The sequence below is a fragment of the Mesoplodon mirus genome, assembly GCF_964341445.2.
Source record: "Mesoplodon mirus genome assembly, chromosome: 13".
NCBI lineage: Eukaryota > Metazoa > Chordata > Mammalia > Artiodactyla > Ziphiidae > Mesoplodon > Mesoplodon mirus.
Genome location: NC_138989.1, coordinates 46,638,970 through 46,660,702, shown reverse-complemented (window position 1 = coordinate 46,660,702; position 21,733 = coordinate 46,638,970). Strand labels below are relative to the sequence as shown.

Sequence of the window (21,733 nt, the reverse complement as noted above, 5' to 3'; positions counted from 1 at the left end):
TTTTACTTTGTTCATATAAGTATTTTGAATATGTAATAAATATTTCAATAGTTTCTTGACAATGTAAATCAACTAAGTTTTCTTTTTTTTGTGGCCTAGAGTCTAGGAAATACCAATGTGGAGAAAACACTCCATATCTTGAGAATTTCTTTACTTTTCTTTCTTCCCTTTGTTTCCTGGTTATTTTTATAATTTTTTTTTCTTTTTTTTTTTGCGGTACGCAGACCTCTCACTGTTGTGGCCTCTCCCATTGCGGAGCACAGGCTCCAGACGTGTGGGCTCAGCGGCCATGGCTCACGGGCCCAGCCACTCCGCGGCATGTGGGATCTTCCCGGACCGGGGCACGAACCTGTGTCCCCTGCATTGGCAGGCGGACTCTCAACCACTGTGCCACCAGGGAAGCCCTATTTTTATAACTTTGACTACATGATTTTTAAAGCATTGATATGGTCTAAATACCTTGGCATATGTAAGAATTAGAAATATTTTATTAAAAGCAAATGAGATTATTAGGTTAAAAAGCATATGACATAAAGTGATTTGATATTCACATGCCCTATTTGCTAATTAAAATGTATGTAGTTATATCATTAAGATTCCTATTGAGTATGGTAGGTCCACAATAAATGTATTTTGAGGATATGGGTGACTGGATTTTTAAATATCATATATAATAACAATTGCTTTTTACTGAGTTGGCCAAGGTTTTGTTTAGAGTAATCTGATACTTTAGTGTGGGGAAGGACAGACCGTTAGACTGTGCATTGGATCCACGGAGATAGTCTTAGCCAGGCTAGGGCATGGCCACTCTTCTCAGAATGGGATAAGAGTGGATCACACCCACTCCCCTCTGGGAAATTTATAGAATGAATTGGGTAATTCCAAGAAATCATTACAAATTTTAAACTTGATTTTTTAAAATTATTAATTATTTTTGGAAAAATTCATGAAATATATATACATAGGTTGGTGGTATTATTTTTATAACTGGTTAAGTACAATGATTATTTATGTGTCAGATCATAGAGGTCATTCAATACATGTTGGAATAAATTTCATATGTACAATTCAGAAGAAATGAGTGATTTATATTTTATGATACCTCATAACTTTATATATATATAGACTTTTTAAAATTAAAAAACCTGGAAGTATTTTAATAAGCTTTGTATTAATCAAGGCAAATTCTTTAATTGAAAAAAATGATATATGTTTAATTACTTAAAAATTAATTTAGGATGGTTCAATTTTTAATAACTGATGTTTAGAGTAAGCTCAATTTAGAAAGTTAAGCCTCGTATCATGATAGAGGTGAAAACAAATACCCATGTCTGTTTTAAAGAGCTCATTTTAAATACTGTATAGGATGCAGTCAAATGTAGCAATAGAAAATTGGACACTGGATCCTGAATCCCTGAATTAAAATCCCAGTCTCACCATGTACCAGCTGAATAACTTGGGAACATTACTTAATTTTTCAGTTTCCTCATCTGTAAAATAGAAATAATAATTCTACTTACTTTATAGGTTTGTTGTGAGGATTAAATGAATTAACACGTCTAAAGCATATAGATGATCCCTAGCCTACAGTAACTGCTTAATAAGTGTTAATTACTTTTGTCCAGACTTTAAAAAAAACATGTAAAAGAGCCACTGTGATATTAAGTGGCCTTTTATTATTATTATTCATGTCAAGGCACATAAGGACTTTCTCTTTCTTGAGCATCAGAAAAAGACAAGAACCAATGCTCCACCGTACAACTGAGTAGGTTGCTCCTTGCACAGCTCCAGGGGGCACTGTTCACATTGTAGTTTATGTGAATGCACTTCCTGGCATTGTGCAGTGTACAGCCTGGCCAACTGTGCAGTGGCCATGCAAGAAAAATGTGCATATTATGCAAATTCAATTATTCATAGTATAATTATTGATAGCAGCCAATTGCCTATGTAATTCTTTCTTGTGATGAACTTCCCAAAGCAAGCCCTCACCTTAGGCTATCAGAATGACTCTTTTTTTTTTTTTTTTGCAGTACGCGGGCCTCTCACTGTTGTGGCCTCTCCCGTTGCGGAGCACAGGCTCCGGACGCGCAGGCTCAGAGGCCATGGCTCACGGGCCCAGCCACTCTGCGGCATGTGGGATCTTCCCGGACCAGGTCACGAACCCGTATACCCCTCATCGGCAGGCGGACTCTCAGCCACTGCACCACCAGGGAAGCCCCAGAATGACTCTTCACAGGAAAGGAAGAGACAAAGGCTAAGAAGTTTATGAGAAACGTCATGGACACTGAGTGTTCTAAGTGAAAACCGGTTTCGGGTATTAAGTAAGTGGGAGAGGTAATAGGTGTGGGAGCAATAATAGGTGGAAGTAATGACATCTTTCCTAAGTTTTGCTCAAGTCAGGCAGGGCTGGCTGGAATTTCTTGGCAAGGTTATTCTGATTTTAGAATCTTAACTTTTGGAAAGGCTCAGGAGGAAATTAATTTTCATATATTTATTAGTACTGGAAATTGGATTGCTTCATCAATCAAGATTCATCTTTATTACTAAAATATCACAAATAATAGGAATTAGAGTCTTACAAAGCACTTTATGTTTGCCAGAGCACTTTCCTGTGCACATTGTTCCTTTATTCTTACTGGGGTCATGCTCATTAGTCAGGGGGATATGACTATTCTTATTTGACAGCTGAGGAAGCAAGGCCTGGAGTGAGTCAGTGGTACAGGCATAGATTGAAGTCCGTGACTTAGCTTTCATATATTACCTCTCTAGGCAACCCTTGTATGGTCATAGGTTGGTGGCATTAACTCAAAACCTCCAAACAGGTCTTCCAACTTTCAGACCCCACCCTTTAATAACAAAAGATTTGCTTTCCCACTCCACAGTGCTTTTAAAAACGTTGTTTTTTCCCATCACCAAGCTATTTCGAAACTCTGGGTGGCTCCCCACTTCTAAAAGGGTTTCATTACCCTTCACAGAATGCACTTTTCAGTCTGACTCTCATCTGCCTTTTTAACTTCATGTCCAGATTCTCCAATGCAGACTATCATTCCAGCCAAATCAGTGTGTCCATTACCTCTAGGCAAGTGCCGTAATTGCGCCTGCCTTTGCATGTGCTGGGCTGACAACCGAAGATATCTCCCTGTGGCCCATCTATACTTATCAAAAAGCAGTTCAAATCTCACCTGGTCCATGGAGCCTGGTTTGCCTACCTCACCTCTGACTGACACTGCCTTCCACTAATAGCATTAAGAGTAGACCAGCACTATCCAGTTGAAATATAATAACCACAAATGTGAGCTGCATATATAATTTTAAATTTTCTATTATTCATATTAAAAAGGTTAAAAAGGTGAAGTTAATTTTATTAACATATTTTAAACTAATATGTCCAAAATATTGCCATTTCAATATGTAATCAACATAAAAATTATTAATGATAAATTTTACATTTTTTTTTCATACTGAATCTTCAAAACATGGTGCATGCTTTATACTTAACAGCACATTTCAATACAGATCAACCACATTTCAAATGGTTGATGGCCACATGTGGCTACTGGTTACCATATTGGAAAGAGCAGGTCCAGACCTCTCAGTTTAACAATTATGTATGAAGTTATATTGTTGTTTAAATAGCTTGTGTGTTTGTGTATGTGTGCCTGTAAAATTTTCCTGAGGGGAGCAAAATGTTCTAACCTCTCATAGCTTCTTCCATGACTACCATTATAGAGGCACCGTGAGGGGAAGTTATAGTTGAGAGAGGCCTCATTTAATCATTCATTTATCCATTCTTCAAACAATTGTGCATCCACTGTAAGACAGATATTATGGTGGGCATTGGGGATACAAAGATGAATAAAACAGCCCTCAGTATAAGGATCTTACAGTCACTCCAGAACCAGAAGCGTAACTGAGAGTGGTACATGTCAAAGCAGGGAAAGAAGCTCCTCTAAGCCTGTGGCCGTCAAATTCCGTGACAACACTATTCCGACATTCCCTCCCACATATCACCTAGCTTCCCAGGTTGGTCATTGGCTTGGACAGATGGGTTATGAGGCTACCTGCAGTTCATTATTTCAGAAAGGACCATCTGGAAAAGTGGGAAGTCATTACAATTGTCACATTTCTTTTTACAACGTTCCTGGGTCAATTAAATTCATTAGATTGCCAAAACAATTAGTTACACTGTCATAATAGAAACAGACTCAAACAGAAGGGCACACCCAATTTTTCTGCTTGACCATTGCCATGAGAAGGAAGGCTGGGAAACTGGCTCACAGGCAGTCTATTCTAACTTTAAACATATTTAATTTTTAGAATGTTCTTCCTTGAGAACTATCTCCCTATAACTTCTTGAAGTTCAATTATCTCAATTTTTTTAGATGAGGAAATGAGGGAAACTGATGTATAGGCCAACCCAACTTATTATTGATAAAATGAGGAATCAGTTTTAGGAATTTAAAAAATATTCATTATGGTATATTTCACTATTTTGATATCTTTGTGTAACTGATAATATTGTGACAAGTTTTCTTCTTCACTAAAACAACACATTTAAGGAAAAAACTAGTCTGTAACATCCAGGCTAGTGCTTTGCTCTCCAGATTCCACTTCTCTTTTATGTAATGTTATATAAAACTTTCCCAATCCACAAAAGTATTACTCTTCTGAAAAACTGGCTTATAAAATATTGTCTTCTTTTGCAACCAAAGGTTGGATGTCTTTTGCACATAAAGGCTAAACATAAAACAGTGTTTTCAGGGCTTCCCTGGTGGCGCAGTGGTTGAGAGTCTGCCTGCCGATGCAGGGGACAGGGGTTCGTGCCCTGGTCTGGGAGTATTCCACATGCCATGGAGCGGCTAGGCCCGTGAGCCATGGCCGCTGAGCCTACGCATCTGGAGCCTGTGCTCCGCAACGGGAGAGGCCACAACAGTGAGAGGCCCGCGTACCGCAAAAAACAAAACACTGTTTTCCTAATAACCCTCCCAACTTCTCTAGAGTCAAATATTGCTTTGATTTTAATCCCATGGTCTTTGACTACTTAAAAACATGTCTGGTATCAAGACCAGGCATGTACAATTCTTAGCCATATGCTTAAGAGATATAAAACCTTGGAAAACAGACCTCGTTCTCTTTTATGTGTTTTAGTTTGTGTATTAGAATAAAAGCATGAATAAAAAGATGAATAAAAGCATTACTTTGAAGAAAGTGATGGTGTTGTGGAAAATAGACTTGAGACCAGGATTATTTAATTCCTTAGTTAATTATTTACCTAAAGAAATGCTAAATGGCAACTTTCAAATTCATTTCTATCATCTGCCTTATTTTCTTATGTGAAAATACAACATTAGAAAAAGCAACAAAAGGGAGAAATTGGTAATCTTTACAGTTTCGTTTTAAAATGTTTATTTCCACTGAACTCTTTTTAGAATTTATAATAGGGATTCAGCAGTCAAATATAGCATTCTCTAACAAGGAGGGAAACAGGGAAAGTTTGCAATTATTAGAAAAAAATAGGACTTACCATTAAAATGGCCAGAGCCCCTGTGGTTCTGAAAAGGAGCCAAGCCATTGTCTCTGATTTCCTTGGTGAACAAATCCAAAGGAGCTCCTGCTTTAGTCCTTCCAACCGCCTGCATGCGATGTCTAAGGAAAGCCCTCTCAGCGTCTCTGCTGTCTTCAGGACAGAGTCTTCAGGAGTCTGCAGATGGCCTGTTATGCAGGTCCTCCCCACCCTAAACCAGAAACACTTACATCACTTTTGCTCCCAGGTAAAAACTTAGACACACCTCAATTCCTGAAGCAATGAAATCCTCTGTTGGAAGCTGAAAGAAAAGTTCACAGGCTAAAAACCAGTTTTAATAGGAAGGCACCAGATGATAAATTAACCATGGTGTGGAAGTGAAAAAGTTAACCTTGACTACACTGAAAAAGGATCTAGTTGGCTGCTTCTCATGGTGCCAATTAAAACTGAAAAATAAAACAAAACCTACAAAATTCCCCCAAATCTAACTTGTGGAAGAGCATATTTTTTTAGCCTGAGTGTATGTGAGTAGATTTAAAGTTAAGCAAAATATATTTTAGGTGTTAAGCAATAATATGGCTTTCAATTTTATTGAAAGAAACTACAAATCTGAAGAAGAAAACCATCACATCAAGCAGCTATTAATACAGGTTTTGAATGAAAATAATTGGAAATAAAATTGGACTAAACACATATGGTGCCTTGGATGTTTGAAATATATAAGTTGTGCATTGCAAAATCAGATCCCTGATAATACTCAGATGACATCTTTCTATTGTATTTCTCTTCATTTATAAGGTTTTTAAAAAAGTAATTTGCCTAGTGAAGTAGGTTAACTCTGTGCACTTTTAATTACATTTCCTCTAGAGCAGATACCCTGCTCACTGCTATTTACTTGTGCACTTCTAAACTCCTGGACTCCAACTCAAGTTATGGGATGGGGAAAAGCTACTAAAGCACCTTTTTAGTTGGCTTATAACACTAGAGTTAAGAGCACTCTTAACATTCCAGAATATTTTTTTAAATGTTTGGTAGAAAAACAATATTATAAGTATTTGTGCATCAGGTTTTGGAAGCTTTTTAGTACCAGGGAAACCAGAATATTTTAGACAGAAAGGATTTTATAGTCTAGGAGTTGGAAAAAAACACCTTATAGGTAAAAATCTTGTGGGATTTGTTTTTTGTCTTTTTAAAAATTGTGGTAAAATATACATAACAAAATTTACTATTTTAACTATTTTTAAGTTTCAGCTGAGTGGCATTAAGTATATTCACTAGTCTGTGACTGGACTAGTTAACAAATGTAAGGGGATAGAAGCTGGGATGAGCTTTATTGAACTTAGTGATTTGTATAATGCAGAATTCAGCAATTGAAGTGTTGGTTGCTTCTGAATTTACTATCTGAATTTGTTTAACGTTGGTGAGAGTTTTGGGTTTATATGTATGTATACTGGGGCTTTTTTCTTATAGCATAATGAAAAATATATACATATGGACAAAGACTGGAATGAACCACCTTAATATACTAGAACTTATTTTTTGAATGAAGTGATTATGGATGTATTTTATTTCTTCATTATGGTTGTATATATTTTCTTATTTTTGGTAATGAGAATGTATTAGTTTTATAATTAAAAAAGAAACTTCTTTAAAAATAATGTGAGTACAGGAAGCTTTTATGAATAACATTCTAAACTTTGGGGCAGGGAAAAACAGAAAAACATAATGAACTTTCAATTCCTTCCTTTTCCATAATTTAATATCTTGCAAGTTCTTCAAAGCATTATTGTGTTAAAGACAAAAGAAATTTAAAAAATGATAGCAGTGAATTATGATATTCCTAGGAATATCATAGTTGCATTGTGGACTAAATTCTACATATGACTCAATTTTTTTTTTCTGATCTACCTTACCTAAAACTCCAGTTCTTTGACAATTATATAAATAAATAAATATTTATTTATTTATTTGGCTGCACTGGGTCTTAGTTGTGGCACGTGGGATCTTTGTTGCTGCATGCGGGCTCTTAGTTGCGGCATGAGGAATCTAGTTCCCTGACCAGGGATCAACTTGAGCTCCCTGCATTGGGAGTATGGAGTATTAACCACTGGACCACGGGGGAAGTCCCTTCTTTGACAATTTTAATTAATTAGACTTAAAAATGTTGATTATCACTTCACTCTTTCCTCACCTGAACACAGGTTAAGGACTTAACTGGTATTTCATTTTTGTATTTTGAAATACCATCTAAGGATTCTTGGTGGGGTGGTGTAAATAGGGTATGGGGACCCTTATAGGAGAGTAATGTACCAGACTTGGCCTGATTCAGTCTGGCTCCATCTACTTGTCCCTGTTAAGGAGGGTTGTAGAAAGCAAGGACTGATCCCATTGTCCATTCTGTAGGCAGACAGGACTCCCCTAATCTTCTTTCTGTGTGCTCTTGACAGTGTTTTAAGCAAACACTTCTTTTTCTTTGCAGGATTGGGAACCTCAGTAAGGTAATGAAGCATGCTTGTGTTGGGGCCACATTTACATGGTGATAGGAAGGTGGCCTGGAGGTTACTTCTGCTGGGGAGTGCATTTGTATTGTGCCTTCAGTGTTTTCACTTGCTATTTTTGTTTATGTTTATGTTTGTGAAAAGGAAAGAAGGGAGGATTTTCCAATAGTTTTTGTTGAGTGGTTATGTTATTACTCTCCAGATAATGGCTTTGGAAACGTCAGCCCAACTTGAAACTGGCTTTTACTCAAGAAGCTGAAATAAAAATGAGGCTCATAACAATAATAATCATAATCATTAAAAAGGAGCTTCATTGTATGTGTGTATTTTCCTTCATTTTATGTATCATATTAAAAATATAAGAATTGGACAATAGATACAATACATCGTAGTTTTTTTTATTAGTTTCTGCTTTATAACAAAGTGAATCAGTCATACATATACATCTGTTCCCACATCCCTTCCCTCATGCATCTCCCTCCCTCCCACCCTCCCCATCCCACCCCTCCACATCGTAGGTTTAAGAAGAGACCATTCTTTAATCTGCTAGAAATTGAGCCATGGCATAAGAAGTGAAGCAATAAAAATGAGTATTTATTTAAGAGGCAGTGGCTTCAGAGGTTTCCATGATTCTAATGCTCATTATCTACAGCAGTTCTACTATTCACCAAGTAGAGGATGTTAATAAGACTGCTTTCACTGGTAAGCCTTCACTGTTTTTTTTTTTGTTTTGACTGGAAACATGTATATAATATATCTTATATGTCATACATCACTACTTCTTGATATTTAATTGTTCTTGAATGTCCACAAATTCATTAATTAAGGTATGAGTTCCACAAATCATGCATTAACAAAATGATACATACATCCTGAAAAGGCCTGCCAATGTAGGGATACATCACTTTTTGTTATTCAAGATAATGGAAATCATACACTTCTTTCATTAGGATCATCACTTGAAGACATCCAGAAATGTCAGAGAATGTAATAATTGTCCATTTGCAGAGAACAGTCTGCAGCTTTAAAAATCAGTGAAAATAGAGCTATTGATCTAATTTTCTATTAGAGAGTATGCAACATGGTCACCATGGTTCTGTAATTCCTGGAATTCTTTCTTTCAAAAGATTTGTGCAATTTTTTATCATATATTGATTCAAGCCCAAATTTCAGAAGGGTAAATATGGATGAATGCACTTTAAAATTTTTTTTTTACTTATGCCGTGGATTAAGGTCAACATCTTTTGGCTTTGTTTAGTCTGATTAGGGAATTGCTTATTTGTGGGAATATTTTTATAAGGTAATAAAGAGTGTGAATGGAGGGATTTTCCAAATGAGCCTCATGTTCACTTCAACAATGTGTTTCTTTAGGAAATTTTTCTTTGGTTCTTGTGTTTGGTTGGAGCTAAACTTGACCAGGTGGAATCTACTTACAAAATCTATTTTGAATCCATCTAGTTCCCTCCTTCTCTGGGAATCCACACTCACCAGATTCCTGGCATCTCTCAGGCAGCCTAGGCAATGGGCTTATGACTGAGCTCCTGTTCCCTTCTCACCTCTCACCCAATCCTCCTCTCTCAGCAACCTGACTGCTATTTTTGAAAGGATCGTGGCTTCCAATGTACTTGGAACAGAATCAAAACTGCCTGTTGTGGCTTCCAGGGAACTGCCTGGTCCATTCCCTGTGTTCCTCTCCAGCCACTTTACACACTCCTTCCTTCTCACATGCACCTTCTTTTGTTCTTCAAAAACCACCAGTTCTTTCCCGCCTCAGGTTTTCACTCAGTTTCTCTCCTGCCTGGTTGGCTGCTTCTCATTCATCAGTTGGTAGCTTATGAGACCTTCTCAGAGGGGTCCTTTCTTCCTACTCCCTAATGTGGGCACTCTCATCCCCATTATTTTATCTGTCATCCCAATTTGCTGCCTATATAGGGCTCAGTACCATGTGTCCATTGTTATTTCTTAGTTGGAGTACTTATATTGCCTTTCTCCACTTGACTGTGCACTCTATCTGGGAGGTATCATGTCTATTTCATTTAGTAGCTTATTCCCAGCAATTTGCAGGGTGAATAAATGAATATGTCTTTAAACATTTTGTGCAAGTATATCTGCTGGATCAAAGTGCACATGTAGTACAGTTTTTAATAGGTCGTCATGACAGAAGGCTATACCAGTTTACATTCCCACTGATAGTGTAAGAAATTGTCCTTCCTCCCTCCCCTTCCCCAGGCATAATGTTTATTATAGGTAATTCTTTTCTGCTTCTTATATGAGAAAGTACTACTTGTATAAAAAATATATTTTAGTTCTACTAAGAGATTTAAATGTTCATTTAAATGTTAATAATTTATCAGATTATAATAAATGGAAATAAAGTTAAGATTCTGAGCATAGCAATCTAAGAAACTGGACCCAGATATAAGTAACTTCTGGATCTTGGTTAGATCCAAAAAACCTAGCATCCCTCCTGGATCTAACCTCATCCTGGCCTTTTCACCATCTCAGGTGATATAATAATAAGATTTGAGAGAGAGGAACCAAGATGGCTGAGTAGAAGGATGTGCTGTCACTCCCTCTTGCAACAACACCAGAATCACAACAAGCTGCTGGACAATCATCGACAGGAAGACACTGGAACTCACCAAAAAAGATACCCAACATCCAAAGACAAAGGAGAAGCCACAATGAGGCAGTAGGAGGGGCGCAATCACAGTAAAATCAAATCCCATAACTGGTGGGTGGGTGACTCACAGACTGGAGAACACTTATACCACAGAAGTCCACCCACTGGAGTGAAGGTTCTGAGCCCCACGTCAGGCTTCCCAACCTGGGAGTCCGGCAATGGGAGGAGGAATTCCTAGAGAACCAGACTTTGAAGCCTAGTGGGAATTGATTGCAGGACTTCGACAGGACTGGGGGAAACAGAGACTGCACTCTTGGAGGGCACACACAAAGTAGTGTGCATATCGGGGCCCAGGGGAAGGAGCAGTTACCCCAGGGGAGACTGAACCAGACCTACCTGCTAGTGTTGGAGGGTCCCCTGCAGAGGTGGGAGGTGGCTGTGGCTCACCGTGGGGAAAAGGACACTGGCAGCAGAAGTTCTGGGAATTACTCCTTGGCATGAGCCCTCCCAGAGTCTGTCATTAGCCCCACCAAAGAGCCCAGGTAGGTGCCACTGTTGGGTTGCCTCAGGACAAACAACCAACAGGGAGGGAACCCAGCCCCACCCATCAACAATCAAGTGTATTACAGTTTTACTGAGCTCTGCCCACCAGAGCAACAGTCAACTCTACCCACCACCAGTCCCTCCCATCAGGAAACTTCCACAAGCCTCTTAGATAGCCTCATGCACCAGAGAGCAGACAGCAGAAGCAAGAAGAACTACAATCCTGCAGCCTGTGGAACAAAAACCACATTCACAGAAAGATAGACAAGATGAAAAGGCAGAGGGCTATGTACTAGATGAAGGAACAAGGTAAAACCCCAGAAAAACAACTAAATGAAGTGGAGATAGGCAATCTTCCAAAAAAAATTCAGAATAATGATAGTGAAGATGATCCAGGATCTCGGAAAAAGAATGAAGGGAAAGATTGAGAAGATGTAAGAAATGTTTAACAAAGACCTAGAAGAATTAAAGAACTAACAAACAGAGATGAACAATACAATAACTGAAATGAAAACTACACTGGAAGGAATCAATAGCAGAATAACTGAGGCAGAAGAACGGATAAGAGACCTGGAAGACAGAATGGTGGAATTCACTGCTGCAGAACAGAATAAAAAAAAAAAAAAAAGAATGAAAAGAAACGAAGACAGCCTAAGAGACCTCTGGCACAACATTAAACGCAGCAACATTTGCATTATAGGGGTCCCAGAAGGAGAAGAGGGAGAGAAAGTACCAGAGAAAATATTTAAGGGATTATAGTTGAAGACTTCTCTAACATGTGAAAGGAAATAGCCACCCAAGTCCAGGAAGCTCAGCGAGTCCCATACAGGATAAACCTAAGGAGAAACATGCTGAGACACATAGTAATCAAATTGGCAAAAATTAAAGACAAAGAAAAATTATTAAAAGCAGCAAGGGAAGGGCCTCCCTGGTGGCGCAAGTGGTTGAGAGTCCGCCTGCCGATGCAGTGGATACGGGTTCGTGCCCCGGTCTGGGAGGATCCCATATGCCGCGGAGCGGCTGGGCCCGTGAGCCATGGCCGCTGGGCCTGCGCGTCCGGAGCCTGTGCTCCGCAACGGGGGAGGCCACAACAGTGAGAGGCCCGCATACCGCAAAAAGAAAAAAAAAAAAAAAAAAAAAAAAAAAGCAGCAAGGGAAAAACGGCAAGTAACATAAAAGGGAACTCCCATAAGGTTAACAGCTGATTTCTCAGCATAACCTCTACAAGCCAGAAGGGAGTGGCATGATATACTTAAAGTGATGGCATGATATACTTAAAGTGATGAAAGTACTCAACAAAGAGTACTCCACCCAGCAAGGATCTCATTCAGATTCAATGGAGAAATCAAAAGCTTTATAGACAAGCAAAGGCTAAGAGAATTCAGCAACACCAAACCAGCTCTACAACAAATGCTAACGGAACTTCTGTAAGTGGGAATCAAAAGAGAGGAAAAGGACCTACAAAAACAAACCCAAAACAATTAAGAAAATGGTCATAGGAACATACATATCAATAATTACCTAAATGTGAATGGATTAAATGGCCCAACCAAAAGACACAGGCTCGCTGAATGGATACAAAAACAAGACGCATATATATGCTGTCTACAAGAGACACACTTCAGACCTAGGGACACATACAGACTGAAAGTGAGTGGATGGAAAAAGATACTCCATGCAAATGGAAATCAAAAGAAAGCTGAAGTAGCAATATTCATATCAGATAAAATAGACTTTAAAATAAAGAATGTTACAAGAGACAAGGAAGGACACTGCATAATGATCAAGGGATCAATCCAAGAAGAAGAAATAACAATTATAAATATATATGCACCCAACATAGGAGCACCTCAATACATAAGGCAACACCTAACAGCTCTAAAAGAGGAAATCGACAGTAACACAATAAGAGTGGGGGAATTTAACACCTCACTTACACCAATGGACAGATCGTCCAACAGAAAATTAATAAGGAAAAACAAGCTTTAAAGGACACAACAGACCAGATAGATTTAATTGATATTTATAGGACATTCCATCCAAAAACAGCAGATTACACTTTCTTCTCAAGTGTGCACAGAACATTCTCTAGGATAGATCACATCATGGGTGACAAATCAAGCCTCAGTAAATTTAAGAAAATTGAAATCATAACAAGCATCTTTTCTGACCACAATGCTATGAGAGTAGAAATGAACTACAGGGAAAAAAAGTAAGAAACACAAACACATGGAGGCTAAACAATACGTTACTAAGTAACCAAGAGATCTCTGAAGAAATCAAAGAGGAAATCAAAAAATACCTAGAGACAAATGACAATAAAAACACGATGATCCAAAACCTATGGGATACAGTAAAAGCAGGTCTAAGAGGGAAGTTTATAGCTATACAAGCCTACTACAAGGAAAAGAAAATTCTCAAATGAACAATCTAACCTTACACCTAAAGGAACTAGAGAAAGAAGAACAAACAAAACCCAAAGTTAGCAGAAGGAAAGAAATCATAAAGATCAGAGCAGAAGTAAATGAAATAGAAACAAAGAAAACAATAGCAAAGGTCAATAAAACTAAAAGCTGGTTCTTTGAGAAGATAAACAAAATTGATAAACCATTAGACTCGTCAAGAAAAAGAGGGAGAGGACTCAAATCAATAAAATTAGAAATGAAAAAGGAGAAGTTACAACAGACACCACAGAAATACAAAGCATCCTAAGAGACTACTACAAGCAACTCTATGCCAATAAAATGGACAACCTGGAAGAAATGGACAAATTCTTAGAAAGCTATAACCTCCAAGACTGAACCAGGAAGAAATAGAAAATATGAACAGACCAATCACAAGTAATGAAATTGAATCTGTGACTAAAAATCTTCCAACAAACAAAAGTCCAGGACCAGATGTCTTCACAGGTGAATTCTATCAAAACTTTAGAGAAGAGCTAACACCCACCTTTCCTTCTCAAACTCTTCCAAAAATTACAGAGGAAGGAACACTCCCAAACTCATTCTATGAGGCCACCATCACTGTGATACCAAAACTAGACAAAGATACTACAAAAAAAGAAAATTACAGACCAATATCACTGATGAATATAGATGCAAAAATCCTCAACCAAATACTAGCAAACAGAATCCAACAACACATTAAAAGGATCATACACCATGATCAAGTGGGATTTAACCCAGGGATGCAAGGATTCTTTAATATATGCAAATCAATCATTGTGATACACCATATTAAAAAATTGAAGAAGAAAAACCATATAATCATCTCTATAGGTACAGAAAAAGCTTTTGACAAAATTCAACACCCATTTATGATAAAAACTCTCCAGAAAGTGGGCATAGAGGGAACCTACCTCAACATAATAAAGGCCATATATGACAAACCCACAGAAAACATCAATCTCAATGGTGCAAAACAGAGAGCATTTCCTCTAAGATCAGGAAGAAGACAAAGATGTCCACTCTCACCACTATTATTCAACATAGTTTTGGAAGTCCTAGCCACAGCAATCAGAGAAGAAAAAGAAATACAAGGAATCCAAATTGGAAAAGAAGAAGTAAAACTGTCACTGTTTGCAGATGACATGATACTATACATAGAGAATCCTAAAGATGCCACCAGAAAACTACTAAAGCTAATCAATGAATTTGGTAAAGCTGCAGGATACAAAATTAATGCACAGAAATCTCTTGCATTCCTTTACACTAATGATGAATAATCTGAAAGAGAAATTAAGGAAACATTCCCATTTACCATTGCAACAAAAAGAATAAAATACCTAGGTATAAACCTACCTAGGGTGACAAAACACTTTTATGCAGAAAACTATAAGACATTGATGAAAGAAATTAAAGATGATACTAACAGTTGGAGAGATATATCATATTCTTGGATTGGAAGAATCAATATTGTGAAAATGACTATACTACACAAAGCAATTACAGATTCCATGCAATCCCTATCAAATTGCCAATGGCATTTTTTATGGAACTAGAAAAAAAATCTTAAAATTGTATGGAGACACAAAAGACCCCAAATAGCCAAAGCAGTCATGAGGGAAAAAAACGGAGCTGGAGGAATCAGACTCCCTGACTTTAGACTATACTACAAAGGTACAGTAATCAAAACAATATGGTACTGGCACAAAAAAAGAAACATAGATCAGTGGAAAAAGATAGAAAGCCCAGAGGTAAACCCACACACTTATGGTCAACTAATCTATGACAAAGGAGGCAAGGATATAAAATGGAGAAAACAGTCTCTTCAATAAGTGGTGCTGGGAAAACTGGACACCTACTTATAAAAGAATGAAATTAGAACACTCCCTAACACCATACACAAAAATAAACTCAAAATGGATTCAAGACCTAAATGTAAGACCGGACACTATAAAATTCTTAGAGGAAAAGATAGAAGGGACACTCTTTGACATAAATCATAGCAAGATCTTTTTTGCTCCACCTCTTAGAGTAATGGAAATCAAAACAAAAATAAACAAATGGGACCTAATGAAACTTCAAAGCTTTTGCACAGCAAGGGAAACCATAAACAAGACAAAAAGACAACCCTCAGAATTGGAGAAAATATTTGCAAATGAATCAATGGACAAAGAATTAATCTGCAAAATATATAAACAGCTCATGCAGCTCAGTATTAAAGAAACAAACAACCCAATCCAAAACTGGCAGAAGACCTAAATAGACATTTCCCCAAAGAAGACATACAAATGGCCAAGAAGCACATGAAAAGCTGCTCAACATCACTAATTATTAGAGAAATACAAATCAAAACTACAATGAGGTATCACCTCACACCATTTAGAATGGGCATCATCAGAAAATCTACAAACAACAAATGCTGGAGAGGGTGTGGAGAAAAGGGAACCCTCTTGCACTGTTGGTGGGAATGTAAATTGATACAGCCACTATGGAGAACAGTATGGAGTTTCTTAAAAAACTAAAAATAGGATTACCATATGATCCAGCAATCCCACTACCGACATATACCCAGAGAAAACCATAATTCAAAAAGACACATGAACCCCAATGTTTCTTGCAGCACTATTTACAATAGCCAGGTCATGGAATCAACCTAAATGCCCATCGACAGACGAATGGATAAAGAAGATGTGGTACATATATACAATGGAATATTACTCAGCAATAAAAAGGAACGAAATTGAATCATTTGTTGAGACGTGGGTGGATCAAGAGACTGTCATACAGAGTGAAGTAAGTCAGAAAGAGACAAACAAATATCGTGTATTAACACACGTATGTGGAACCTAGAAAAATCTTACAGTTGAGCCGTATTGTAGGGCAGAATTTGAGACACAGATGTAGAGAACAAACATATGGATACCAAGGGGGGAAAACCGCAGGGGGGTGGGGATTGTAATATGCTGAATTGGGCGATTGGGATTGACATGGACACACTGATGTGTATAAAATTTATGACTAATAAGAACCTGCTGTATAAAACAAAACAAAACAATACAAAACAAAAAAAACTAATACTAAACTTTCTTTGGGTTATTTGCCTGGAAATATGTTAATATAAATGTTCAGACATTACATGAAATTCCTAAAAATCTTATATGTTCTGGTATAATGTTATAAGTCATAATTCTAGTTATTACTTTAAAATGTATATCTCAGAAATAACTAAATTTCCTTGTCAGTTGCATTATTATGAACTTTCATCAAATCTTTAACCGTGGTCGTTTTTAAGTCTTTTGTCATTTACAGACAGTTCTGGGTGTACTCTGATGCTTTTGCAAAAATGTTCCTATAAAAGGGTTTCGTCTTCAAGGAATTCATGGAAAAGACTCTGACAAGTACAGGTTTCTGGTAACTGACTATACTGATGAACTGAATGAATAAGCATTTTCAGAACTCTAATGGAAAACTGATGAATTCATAAAAGTGCTAACAAAAGATCAAGGTGAAAAAAAATTAATTACATGGGACTGAATGAACTGATGAGGATGATTATAATTTTTGTGACTTTCTGTTTGAACAAAAAAATGTTTAAAAAAAGACATTACGTTGGTTAATAAATGACATGTCAAACTTGAAAACAGTGAAAAAAATTAAAAAAAAAGATTTGAAAAGATAAGACAATCAAATACGCAAAGTCAAATATTAACTTCCTATACTCTTTAGTTCTTGTTACATCCCTTTATTTGTATATATATATTCCTTTTGATGATAAAGAGCACAATTCACAGAAGTCCTTGAATATTTTTAAGTATCATGGGAGCCATGACTTACGTTTTCCTAGTAGTCAAATTGTACCAGTATTATTATAGGTAATTCCTAAGGAAAGAAAACAAATCTTTTTATAATTTTAAAAATTTAAATCTCAACCCACCACTCCACCCATGGGAAGAAAACCACACACCATGAGGCGTGGCTGCCAGTGGAATGGATACACTGCATCGTACACAACAGCATCTATGCTCCCTTGTCTGCCTTAGACACCAATCTGTAGATGAGATCTGAAAACAGCATAGAACATTAAAAAAAATGATCTCCAAGGATTACAGGCGTATTTGTGGTTAAGAACTCCTAGCTCTAGCGTGGAAAGGAAGGATGCTTCTGAAAAATGAGCCATCTGTCATTCTTTATTCTTCTGGGTCAAAGACTGATGTGTTTAATCTTTTCTACCAAAGACTCATGAGGCATCATACGCTGATACTTTTATGATTAGTAAGTTGCAAGTAAGTTTCAAACTGGTAAAACTTGCACAACTTATTGTCCTGGGCATTTTACCATTGGGGTACTGACTAGGAGCTACAAAGCCTCCTGAAAAGATTAATGAGAGGAAACAAATTTCAAGTGTATTTTCTTGCTTTTGTTTTTCAGGGGCACAGTAACTCCTGTATCATGTGGATCTGTTTTGTATTCACATAGTACTTAGGAAGGCACTGAACTTCCCGTTCAAACATATGAACGTGTTTCTTCTACAGTTTTGGACATGTCTAATTGGCCTTCCTTTGAATAAACACCCTTATTCTATTTGCTGACATTAAGAAGATGAACAGAATTCATTACCTACCTGAATAGGGAATAAATCCATGTCTTACAACAAAATGTTTAGCTTATAGAATTTTGTTCTATATTATTTCACATTAACTTTTTTGAACATCATTTCAATTTACTTTTCTTTATTGAAACTTCTGAAGATTTCTATGGATTCATTTAGGCTGAACGTTTCTCAAAGCACATCTTTACAGTATGATTTTATTTTTTTGATCCAGTGCCGGCACAGCTGCAGCATATTTGGTCTTTTTCTGGAAGGATACACCTAAAGAGAGATTAAAGGTAGAGAAAACTCCACCTTTAGTCTCCCTTGTTCGCACAGCATGTTCATGAGTCAGTTTGGGTTTCATTTTTGATGCCTTAGACACACGGCTAATTTTATGGATGTTTGCGCATGTTGATTAACTAGTTCAACATGCTGACTTAATGTTAATCTTCAATTCTCCATGTGAAGTCAGGATTGACAAATTCTCAAGACACCTTTTTATTCCTTTAGACTTTGAAGTGATGCAGTTTATACTAATTTGGGTAAGTCAGCCTGAGTTTTAAGGAAGTGTTTTGAGCTTATGAAATTTATCTCCAGTTACTACAAGTTCCACTATATGAAGCTCCTCAATGGTCAGTTGTTCTGTTGAGGCTTTCCATTTTGGGGGCTACATTTTGATAATTTATATTTTGCAAAGAAATTATCCATATCTTCTAGAGTTTTCAAATTTATTATCACACATTTGCATGTAGCACTTTTCTTATAAATGTTAAGGTGGACTTTTATATAATAAATCAGTAATTTTTTTACCCTAGTAATAAGAGTCTAGAAAGTGAAATGAGAAAAAGAATTCATTCATAGTCTCAGGTAAAAACAGTAAATATTTGGAAGTAATTTTCTTAAGAATAGTTAGAAGACTATTAATGAAGGATGTGAAATAAGATCTAAGAAAATAGAAAGATATTAATGTATTCCTGTATGAAATGAATTACTATGTCAGCTCCTCAAAGACAAATTCTCAGTGCAGTCTCAGACTTGACCCATAGCCTATATGAAGGACGAAGGTAGAGGATAAAAATATCTTAAAGCCTATTTGGAAGAAAAATATGCCCCCAGCAGCTATAGTAAGTCACCTGCTTACGAATGAGTTCCGTTCCGAGAGCACGTTCATAAGTTCAACAAAGTTAGCCTAGGAACCCAACTAACAGAATCAGCTATGTAGTACTGTACTGTAATAGGTTTATAATATTTTCACATAAATAATACATTTATAAAACAACAAAAGCTAAACATTTTTAATTTTACAGTACAGTACTTTGAAAAGTACAATAGTACAGGACAACAGCTGGCATACAGGGGCTGGCATCAAGTGAACAAGCAAGAAGAGTTACTGACTGGAGGAGGAAGAGGAGGTGGGAGATGGTAGAGCTGAAGGATCATCAGCAATAGGAGATGGAGGGCAGGCTGCAATTTCACTCATACCTGACGTGGATGGAATGCACATTCACATCTTTGAAAGTTCGCAACTTGAAGGTTCGCATGTATGGGGCTTACTGTAATTAAAAATGATTAAGAAGAAAATTGTGGGAAAACTGGACAGCTACATGTGAAAAAATGAAATCAGAACATTTCCTCATACCATATACAAAAAACCCCCAAAAAACTCAAAATGGATTAAAGACCTAAATGTAAGACCAGAAACTGTAAATCTCCTAGAAGAAAACATAGACAGAACACTCTTGGACATAAATCGTAGCAATATTTTTTTGGATCTGTCTCCTAAAGCAAAGGAAATAAAATAAAAAATAAACAAATGGGACCTAGTTAGACTTAAAAGCTTTTGCACAGCAAAGGAAACCATTAACAAAACAAAAAGACAACCTACTGAATGGGAGAAAATATTTGCTAATGATATGACTGATAAGGGGTTAATATCTAAAAAATATAACAGCTCATACAACTCAACACCTAAAAAGCAAACAACTCAATTGAAAAATGGGCAGAAGACCTGAACAGACATTTTTACAAAGAGAACAGGCAGATGGCCAACAGGCACATGAAAAGATGCGCAACATCACTAATAATCATGGAAATGCAAATCGAAACTATAACGAGATATCACCTCACAGGTGTCAGAATGGCTGTCATCAAAAAGAACACAAATAACAAATGTTGGTGAGGATGTGGAGAAAAGGGAACCTGCATACACTGTTGATGGGAATGTAAATTGGTACAGTCACTGTGGAAAACAGTATGGAGGTTTCTCAAAAAACTAAAAATAGAACTACTATATGACCCAGAAATTCTACTCCTGGGTATTTGTCTGAAAAAAACCAAAAACACTACTTCAAAAAGATACATGCGGGCCTCCCTGGTGGCGCAGTGGTTGAGAGTCCGCCTGCCGATGTAGGGGATACGGGTTCGTGCCCCGGTCTGGGAGGATCCCATATGCCGCGGAGCGGCTGGGCCCGTGAGCCATGGCCGCTGGGCCTGCGCATCCGGAGCCTGTGCTCCGCAACGGGGGAGGCCACAACAGTGAGAGGCCCGCATACCGAAAAAAAAAAAAAAAAAAAAAAAAAAAAAAAAAAAAAGATACATGCACCCTGATGGTCATAGCAACATTATTTACAATTGCTAACATATGGAAGCAACCCAAGTGTCCATTAACAAATGAATGGACAAAGAAGAGTGGTATATATATTATATATATATATATATATATTATATATATATAATATATATAAAATAGATTACTACTGAGCCATAAAAAAGAATGAAAATTTGCCATTTGCAACAACATGGATGGACTTGGGGGTATTTTATTTCAATAAATTTATTTATTTTTTATTTTCTTGGCTGTATTGGGTCTCTGTTGCTCCGTGCAGGCTTTCTCTAGTTGCGGCAAGTGGGGGCAACTCTTCCTTACGGTGCACAGGCTTCTCATTGCAGTGGCTTCTTTTATTGCAGAGCATGGGCGCTAGGCGTGCAGGCTCAGTAGTTGTGGTGCACGGGCTTAGTTGCTCTATAGTATGTGGGGTCTTCCTGGACCAGTGTTCCAACCCGTTTCCCCTGCATTGGTGGGTGGATTCTTAACCACTGCACCAGCAGGGAAGCCCGGACTTGGGGTATCATGAGAAATGAAATAAGTCAAACAGAGAAGACAGATACTCTATGATATCACCTATATGTGGAATCTAAACACTACAACAAACTAGTGAACATAATGAAACAGACTCACACTTGTGGTTACCAGTGGGGAGAGGGAAGTGGGGAGGGGCAACATAGGGGTAGGGGATTAAGAGGTACAAACTACTAGGTATAAAATAAGCTAAAAGGATATATTGTACAACACAGGGAATAGAGCCAATATTTTATAATAACTATAAATGAAGTAAGTATAACCTTTAAAAATCATGAATTACTACTGTACATTGGTAACATATAATATTGTACATCAACTATACTTCAATTAAAAAATATATATGTATTAGATATTAAACTGGCTAATTA

General features: G+C 37.2%; 1 protein-coding gene across 1 annotated transcript in view; it reads right to left on the bottom strand.

Moving 5' to 3' along the window:
- DSG3 (desmoglein 3) overlaps nt 1-5,572 on the bottom strand; it is a gene marked incomplete at both ends in the record, with an annotated part of 58,953 nt that extends 53,381 nt beyond the window's left edge. Inside the window, one exon of the mRNA XM_082641315.1 lies at nt 5,525-5,572. Coding sequence (XP_082497441.1) covers nt 5,525-5,572 — 48 coding nt within the window. The remainder of the gene's footprint in view (nt 1-5,524) is intronic.
- Nucleotides 5,573-21,733: the final 16,161 nt, after the last annotated feature.